Below are 8954 nucleotides of genomic sequence, written 5' to 3' on the forward strand. Positions count from 1 at the left end.
TCCTTTTCCCCAAAAAAAAAATTTTTTAAAAAAAAAAAAATTTTTTTAAAAAAAAAAAAAAAAACCCCAAAAAAAACCCCAAAAAAAAAAAAAAATTTTTTAAAAAAATTTTTAAAAAAGGAAAAAATTTTTTTTTCCTTTTCCTCCCCAAAAAAAATTTTTTAAAATTTCCTTTTTTAAAAAAAAAAAAAAAAAAAAAATTCCCTTTTCCCAAAAAAAAAAAAATTTTTCCTTTTAAAACCCCCCCTTTTCCCCCCCCCAATACAATGGAAACAGTGATTTATTTCATACTTTAATTTACTAAAGAGGAACATCATCTACTCCTTCACTACTTTTGGTTCGAAGTCATGTTTGACCGCCTCGGTGAGCTCCTCTGCATACTCAGGATAACGACCGGTCATCTGCCAAGAGAAGAACAGGGGCAGATTAACCAGGAGGACAATATTAATGATGCTAAAAAAACAGGGAGTTATATTTACTACATTTATGTTTACCTTAAAGCTCCATTTGTCGCTGATTTGTCGGTTCAGGTTCAGATCCATTTCCACCACCAGGAGCCCGTCTCTGGTCCTGGAGAGACCCGGGCAGCGGCTGCCGTCGGGCGCCGCCACGTAGCTGGAGCCATAGAAGTGCCCGAAGTCATGGTGGGCTGCAAAAATATCAGGGGGGCATCTGTTACTCCAACTGTGACTGAAATAAACCACCATGCAAATATATAATTCAGTATACGTGTTTACTAGATACGAGGTAACAGGACGATGGACTGAATAACAACCTAAAACAATCAAAACACTAATCCACATTTACCAGGTGAAGAAGCTCCATGAAATAAAGCTAGTATTCTAGATCGTAGGAAACACATCTCTGACCTTTCTTTCCGTCACCAGATGTGAATTCACTCTTGAACGACTCCTTCAGGAAACAAAAGTTCACACAGTATAACGTCACAGGATAATAATGAGCGTTAGTCTGATTACTCAACATCGTTTCCATTGTTTATTGGGGCCTGCTTTATTTACCAGAAATACTTCCATGAACATTTTTAAATTATCAAAAGTTGCGAGGACTCATTAATGCAGTTTTTATCTCACAAAAAAAAGCAAATGCTGGACTCAGAGTGTCTAAAATAAAAGTGCTGTGAGCTTCTGTCTCCTCCGATTTAAACTTTTCTGATGCAGGTTTTTAAACCGACTCACCGTCCCCACTCGGTTGATAGCGCAGGTGAAGCAGTGGTTAGCTATCGCTGCGTTCCTCGCCTCGATAGACCACATGGGCTCACTGCAGACCAGAGGCAGAGACATTGCATTCAATCATGGGAAGAATTTACTTTCTGGAACATGGTGACATCACTATGTAATGGTTGCGCTTTTATTGGCTAGGGCTCTGACACATTGTACGTTATAGGCAAAGGGACGGGACACCTCTAAGTGGTGGACCAATCACAACAGAGCCGGCCAGCTGACCAATCAGAACATCAGCAGGAGAGAACTCTTTAAAGTAGAGACACTACATACTGATATACACCTGAACATCAGCAGGAGAGGACTCTTTAAAGTAGAGACACTACATACTGATATACACCTGAACATCAGCAGGAGAGGACTCTTTAAAGTAGAGACACTACATACTGATATACACCTGAACATCAGCAGGAGAGGACTCTTTAAAGTAGAGACACTACATACTGATATACACCTGAACATCAGCAGGAGAGGACTCTTTAAAGTAGAGACGCTACATACTGATATACACCTGAACATCAGCAGGAGAGGACTCTTTAAAGTAGAGACTCTACATACTGATATACACCTGAACATCAGCAGGAGAGGACTCTTTAAAGTAGAGACACTACATACTGATATACACCTGAACATCAGCAGGAGAGGACTCTTTAAAGTAGAGACTCTACATACTGATATACACCTGAACATCAGCAGGAGAGGACTCTTTAAAGTAGAGACACTACATACTGATATACACCTGAACATCAGCAGGAGAGGACTCTTTAAAGTAGAGACGCTACATACTGATATACACCTGAACATCAGCAGGAGAGGACTCTTTAAAGTAGAGACACTACATACTGATATACACCTGAACATCAGCAGGAGAGGACTCTTTAAAGTAGAGACACTACATACTGATATACACCTGAACATCAGCAGGAGAGGACTCTTTAAAGTAGAGACACTACATACTGATATACACCTGAACATCAGCAGGAGAGGACTCTTTAAAGTAGAGACACTACATACTGATATACACCTGAACATCAGCAGGAGAGGACTCTTTAAAGTAGAGACACTACATACTGATATACACCTGAACATCAGCAGGAGAGGACTCTTTAAAGTAGAGACACTACATACTGATATACACCTGAACATCAGCAGGAGAGGACTCTTTAAAGTAGAGACACTACATACTGATATACACCTGAACATCAGCAGGAGAGGACTCTTTAAAGTAGAGACACTACATACTGATATACACCTGAACATCAGCAGGAGAGGACTCTTTAAAGTAGAGACTCTACATACTGATATACACCTGAACATCAGCAGGAGAGGACTCTTTAAAGTAGAGACACTACATACTGATATACACCTGAACATCAGCAGGAGAGGACTCTTTAAAGTAGAGACACTACATACTGATATACACCTGAACATCAGCAGGAGAGCACTCTTTAAAGTAGAGACACTACATACTGATATACACCTGAACATCAGCAGGAGAGGACTCTTTAAAGTAGAGACGCTACATACTGATATACACCTGAACATCAGCAGGAGAGGACTCTTTAAAGTAGACACTACATACTGATATACACCTGAACATCAGCAGGAGAGGACTCTTTAAAGTAGAGACGCTACTTACTGATATACACCTGAACATCAGCAGGAGAGGACTCTTTAAAGTAGAGACACTACATACTGATATACACCTGAACATCAGCAGGAGAGGACTCTTTAAAGTAGAGACTCTACATACTGATATACACCTGAACATCAGCAGGAGAGGACTCTTTAAAGTAGAGACGCTACATACTGATATACACCTGAACATCAGCAGTAGAGGACTCTTTAAAGTAGAGACACTACATACTGATATACACCTGAACATCAGCAGGAGAGAACTCTTTAAAGTAGAGATGCTACATACTGATATACACCTGAACATCAGCAGGAGAGGACTCTTTAAAGTAGAGATGCTACATACTGATATACACCTGAACATCAGCAGGAGAGGACTCTTTAAAGTAGAGACGCTACATACTGATATACACCTAAACATCAGCAGGAGAGGACTCTTTAAAGTAGAGACACTACATACTGATATACACCTGAACATCAGCAGGAGAGGACTCTTTAAAGTAGAGATGCTACATACTGATATACACCTGAACATCAGCAGGAGAGGACTCTTTAAAGTAGAAACACTACATACTGATATACACCTGAACATCAGCAGGAGAGGACTCTTTAAAGTAGAGATGCTACATACTGATATACACCTGAACATCAGCAGGAGAGGACTCTTTAAAGTAGAGATGCTACATACTGATATACACCTGAACATCAGCAGGAGAGGACTCTTTAAAGTAGAAACACTACATACTGATATACACCTGAACATCAGCAGGAGAGGACTCTTTAAAGTAGAGACAATACACACTGATATACACCTGAACATCAGCAGGAGAGGACTCTTTAAAGTAGAGACTCTACATACTGATATACACCTGAACATCAGCAGGAGAGGACTCTTTAAAGTAGAGATGCTACATACTGATATACACCTGAACATCAGCAGGAGAGGACTCTTTAAAGTAGAGACACTACATACTGATATACACCTGAACATCAGCAGGAGAGGACTCTTTAAAGTAGAGACTCTACATACTGATATACACCTGAACATCAGCAGGAGAGGACTCTTTAAAGTAGAGACTCTACATACTGATATACACCTGAACATCAGCAGGAGAGGACTCTTTAAAGTAGAGACTCTACACACTGATATACACCTGAACATCAGCAGGAGAGGACTCTTTAAAGTAGAGATGCTACATACTGATATACACCTGAACATCAGCAGGAGAGGACTCTTTAAAGTAGAGACACTACATACTGATATACACCTGAACATCAGCAGGAGAGGACTCTTTAAAGTAGAGACTCTACATACTGATATACACCTGAACATCAGCAGGAGAGGACTCTTTAAAGTAGAGACACTACATACTGATATACACCTGAACATCAGCAGGAGAGGACTCTTTAAAGTAGAGACTCTACATACTGATATACACCTGAACATCAGCAGGAGAGGACTCTTTAAAGTAGAGACTCTACATACTGATATACACCTGAACATCAGCAGGAGAGGACTCTTTAAAGTAGAGACACTACATACTGATATACACCTGAACATCAGCAGGAGAGGACTCTTTAAAGTGAGGGTGAACACAGAGATGCTCCTGACAGTACTGTGTGTTTTACCTGAGCGCTCCGACCGTAGCCGAAGGGTTGAAGATGATTTCCGCTCCGTTCATGCTGAACATGAACCAGTTGAGAGGGTGATGGCGGCCGTAGCAGATGTTCACAGCGATGTTCCCGAACTGCGTCTGAAACACGGTGTGGCCGGTGTCCCCCTCCATGTAGTACGTGGACTGAGTGTGAAAGAAAGTCAGTGAAGTCCCCCGCACTTTTACCTAAGAAACCTGCTGTGACGTACAGGTGCATGGCGTGTATTCATTGAAGAAAATAGTCTATCAATAAATACAAATGCTCTGTGAAAAAGTTCAATTGAAGGTAATTATACAGTTACAAAACTATGGACACTATATAAATCTAAATTCCCACACTGACCTCATTGAAGTCCCCGACCCTGGGAATGTGGTTCTTCCGGGTCTTTCCCAGAACGTTCCCAGAGTTGGAGATCACCACGGCGGTGTTCCACAGGGTGCTGTGCCGAGCCTCGCGCTCCAGAATCGGAGAAATAATCACCATGTTGTATTTCTTGGCCAGCTGGAGACAGAAGCACAGGGTTAATCTAAAAGGTTTATACATGAAATAGGTGACAGGTACATCTGTTACTTATTTGGACTCATGTCTTGGTTGTGGTTACTGATGTTATTTAACATCCAGCTATTTATTTTTATTTGGTATTAAATTAATGTGTAATGGTGAACCCTGCCTCTTTTAATAAGGAACTTTACTCTCACTCTCTATGAACAGTTTTTATTTCATACCATATTGTGACTTAATAAATATTATAGTGTGACTTTTTATGACGTACTATTCCAAGACTTGTTCTGTCAGGGTTGGGGGGAGACAGGACCCGAGTGCAGTAAGGAGGAGGGACTCAGGGTTTAACCAAAAGCGAGTTTTATTCTAAACACAAAACTAAGGAAGCAGGAAAACTACAAACAAAAGGTAAAAGTCTCAAAACAGAACTATAACAAACCACAAAGGAGAAGGTGGACAAGGGAGGGCCGACGATAGGGACCCAGACATGACATGAAGTCCAACTCATGGGAAAGGCTTACGGGGGAAAAGCGCCGACGAACGAACAAGGAGTGAAAGGGAAGACAAGACTAAACACACAGAAGGGTAATCACAGCACCAGACACAGCTGGGGAGGGGAGGAGAAACACAAGGGCAACAGCTGATCACAATGACACAGTCAGACACAGGAAGTGACACCAGACAAGACACAAGGAGGAGGATACACTTCAAAATGAAACTAAGAAATCCTATTTTCAAGTTTATTTGAGGAAATATTATGACCTTTTCTGACATCATTTACTGAGACTTTGTGTGACTTTTTAGGACACAAGCTACAGATGTTTTATGGCATATTATATTTAGATTTCTCATGACATTTTATGATATATTTTGACATGTCATTATCGTAGAAATGTACAATAGTCCCATTTAATTGTATATATGTCACTGTAAGTTTCTCCTGCGGTTTGAGTTTCCCACAGTTTCAACCCACATCTCACTAAGCGGCTAAAATACTGACTTCCTGAGAAAGACAAATGGCTGTCTCTCTTTAACCTCTGTTGATGTTTAGCTTGTCATTACCATGTTTGCCTCTCTGGCCAACTCTTACCCCACTGTAGTGTAAATTACTTTGTTGAATACAGTCTGTCTCTCTGTCCTGAGATTTAGCTCCCCCTTTTCCGCTCTCCCTTTGTTTTAGCATCCTGTCATGTAGAATTTGAGTGGCTCTTCCCCCTCGGCTTTCCCTTTAAGAACCTGGTGTAAATTTTGATCGGGGTCAGATCCTGTACTGCTTTGGTTGTGCAGGTTATCTGGCCTCCAGCTGGAACTGATTCTGTTAAATGCTCTGCTCTTTATTGAATAACTCGGATTTGAAGCTTGTAGATTTGTTCTTTTCCTACCAGAAGGTGATGTAGTGTGGACTTTCCACAACAGTCATGACCTTTAATAACAAACACTATTACACACTATACTAACACTATTTTTATGACATACTTTACTATGACTTTTCATTTTGAAACCACAGATTTAAGACATACTATACTACTGTCTGACTTTATTTCTGCCTGTTTTTATCCCTTGGTGAAATTCAGAAGGAGTTCTTTTACTCATACTTTCACATCTTTAACTAAGAGAGCTTCTGAATGCAGGACTCTCTACACGGTGTTAATACTCGTATTGCAGTGATGATTGCACCTCTTGGCAGAAGCGAGTGGTGTTTCCTTCCTCTGCAGACTCTGCAAACTCCGTCCACGGCTCTTTCTCTCGGGTGCAGAAAGCAAAGGGCATGGCTGTGGAGAGGAATCACCGCTGAGTGTTCTGTTTTCCTAGCGTCCTAGCATTCTCATTCAACTACACTGGCTTCCTGTACGATACCGTATTGACTGCAAAACATTCTACTCACAAACAAGCCCCCAGCTACATCACTGACCTCCTTCAGGAGTAAACCCCCCCCCCACCCCCCACCCCCCCACCCCGCACCCTCCGCTCTTCCTCCGTTGGACTACTCTCCATCCCCAGCCTCAGCACCATGGCCGCTCGAGCTTTCAGCTGCTCGGCACCCAGACTCTGGAACTCCCTGCCACTACACATCCGACAGTCTGATTCCATAGCAACATTTAAAACCCAAAACCCACCTCTTCAAACTGTCCCACTATAAACTGAACCACCACTTCCTGTTGTGTGTCTGGTTCTACCCCGGATGTCCACTGTTTTAACCCTCCCTATGTTATCCTATGCCATGTAAGGTGTCCTTGGGTGATTTGAAAGGCGCCCCCCAAATAAAATGTATTATAATTATTATAATTATTAGTGTAACGTGTCGCTGTCATTTCTTAAAAGCACTCACTCCAGGTCTCCTGAAAGCAGACGATGTTCACACCACACATGGCCGCCACTTCAACCATCTCCCCGACACGGCTGTGCATGGCAGTGATCTGAGGAGGAGACGGACACACCAATACAGGAATCTATCATTCCCTGTTTTTCCGATTATAATCCATTTGAATGATCTGAAGTCTCTCACTGTTCAATAAACTCTAACTGAAAACCACGTCCGGTGTGTGTTTAATAACGTGTGTGTGAGTCCTGACCTGGTCCAGGACGGGGGCATTGGTGGGCAGCACGATGCGGTTCTGGATGAGTCCGACCCGGATCTTCCTGGGCGGCCTCAGCTGCTCCGGAGCCGCCTCGAACCCGAAACCCTGCAGCTCAAAGTCCCGCTCAGAGGCGGCTCCGACAGCAGCTGCCGGCAGATCCAACGTCCTGTAAGAGAGGAGCGGCTGCAGGAGCGTGCGCACAGTGGACACGCAGAATGTGTAACGTGTCTCAGGCCTTTACACTGATATCTTCGGGGGGGGTTGTGAGGTACCGTACTTCCACAGGCAGCAGATTTTACAGACTTATTGCACAAGATCCCAGTATATATAGTATTTACATAGAAGATTCATTTATAAATACTATTTATTTTCTGTTATGACTGAGTATTTAATGAACCATTCATTTCCTTTAGAAGATAGATAGAAGATAGATAGAATCGGAGGATGAAACCCTCTTTATTAGTCACATGCATGCACACAGCAGAGCACACACAGTGAAATTGGTCCTCTGCATTTAACCCATCCTAGTACTAGGAGCAGTGGGCAGCTATCGTGCAGCGCCCGGGGAGCAATGGGGAGGGGGATTGGAAGTGTCCGGTGCCTTGCTCAAGGGCACCACAGCAGGGCCCAGGAGGTGAACTGGGACCTCTCCAAGTAGCAGTCCACTTTCTATATTTCAAGTCTGTTCGGGGACTTGAACCGGCAACCCTACGATTCCCAGTCCAAGCCCCTACTGACTGAGCCACTGCTGGACCAGTAAATGGACTTTAGTAAATGATGGCAACGGTGTGTCACGTGTGTTGCTTCCATGTATGCCCAGTGTGTACTGTATGTTCCAATAACACATATTTTATCTTAACTTGTGCACTATGTTGTTTATGGAATGGTGAAGTGGACTGTACTCTGGTCTTTATGATATTCATGACTTTAAAAACCACTGAATGACTTTTTTGATTTTACGACGCACTGTTTTAATTCATATTTATCTTTCATGACTAACTCCCCTATGAGCTTTTTAAGTCATACTAAACTATTATATTCTTTATATATTTTGACATTTATGACACCCTATTATATGACCATTTATACTATATCTTATTTATATTTATTAGGAAGCATTACGACATGTTTTTATATTCCTTATCAACGTTAATGATAAATAATTTGAGTTTTTTTATTATTTAATGAATTATTCTATGCTAACCTTTTTTATCAAATACCATACTGCGTAATGGTTTGATTTTCTATATTTATGACATACTATACTATGATTCTTATTTCTCATAGAGGTTTTTAACTTTAATAACATATTGTATTTAGACATTTTTACGTGTCATAAATT

At 41.6% G+C, this 8954-nt stretch overlaps 1 protein-coding gene across 3 annotated transcripts in view; it reads right to left on the reverse strand.

Annotated features, from left to right (window-relative positions):
• Positions 1-279: 279 nt before the first annotated feature.
• Positions 280-8954, reverse strand: part of upb1 (ureidopropionase, beta) — a 9708-nt gene continuing 1033 nt past the window's right edge. Inside the window, exons 2-10 of one of the 3 annotated variants that reach the window (XM_063897681.1) lie at positions 7607-7778; positions 7363-7450; positions 6711-6805; positions 4875-5033; positions 4506-4675; positions 1197-1278; positions 870-912; positions 495-649; positions 280-401 (exon numbers count right to left, since the gene is read on the reverse strand). In XM_063897681.1, coding sequence (XP_063753751.1) covers positions 318-401; positions 495-649; positions 870-912; positions 1197-1278; positions 4506-4675; positions 4875-5033; positions 6711-6805; positions 7363-7450; positions 7607-7778 — 1048 coding nt within the window. In that variant the 3' untranslated portion in view covers positions 280-317. Of the gene's footprint in view, positions 402-494; positions 650-807; positions 913-1196; positions 1279-4505; positions 4676-4874; positions 5034-6710; positions 6806-7362; positions 7451-7606; positions 7779-8954 lie in introns of those variants that run through there. The other 2 variants (XM_063897682.1, XM_063897684.1) reach the window with 2 other exon arrangements.

This window comes from Eleginops maclovinus, chromosome 12 (genome assembly GCF_036324505.1).
Source record: "Eleginops maclovinus isolate JMC-PN-2008 ecotype Puerto Natales chromosome 12, JC_Emac_rtc_rv5, whole genome shotgun sequence".
NCBI classification, from domain to species: domain Eukaryota; kingdom Metazoa; phylum Chordata; class Actinopteri; order Perciformes; family Eleginopidae; genus Eleginops; species Eleginops maclovinus.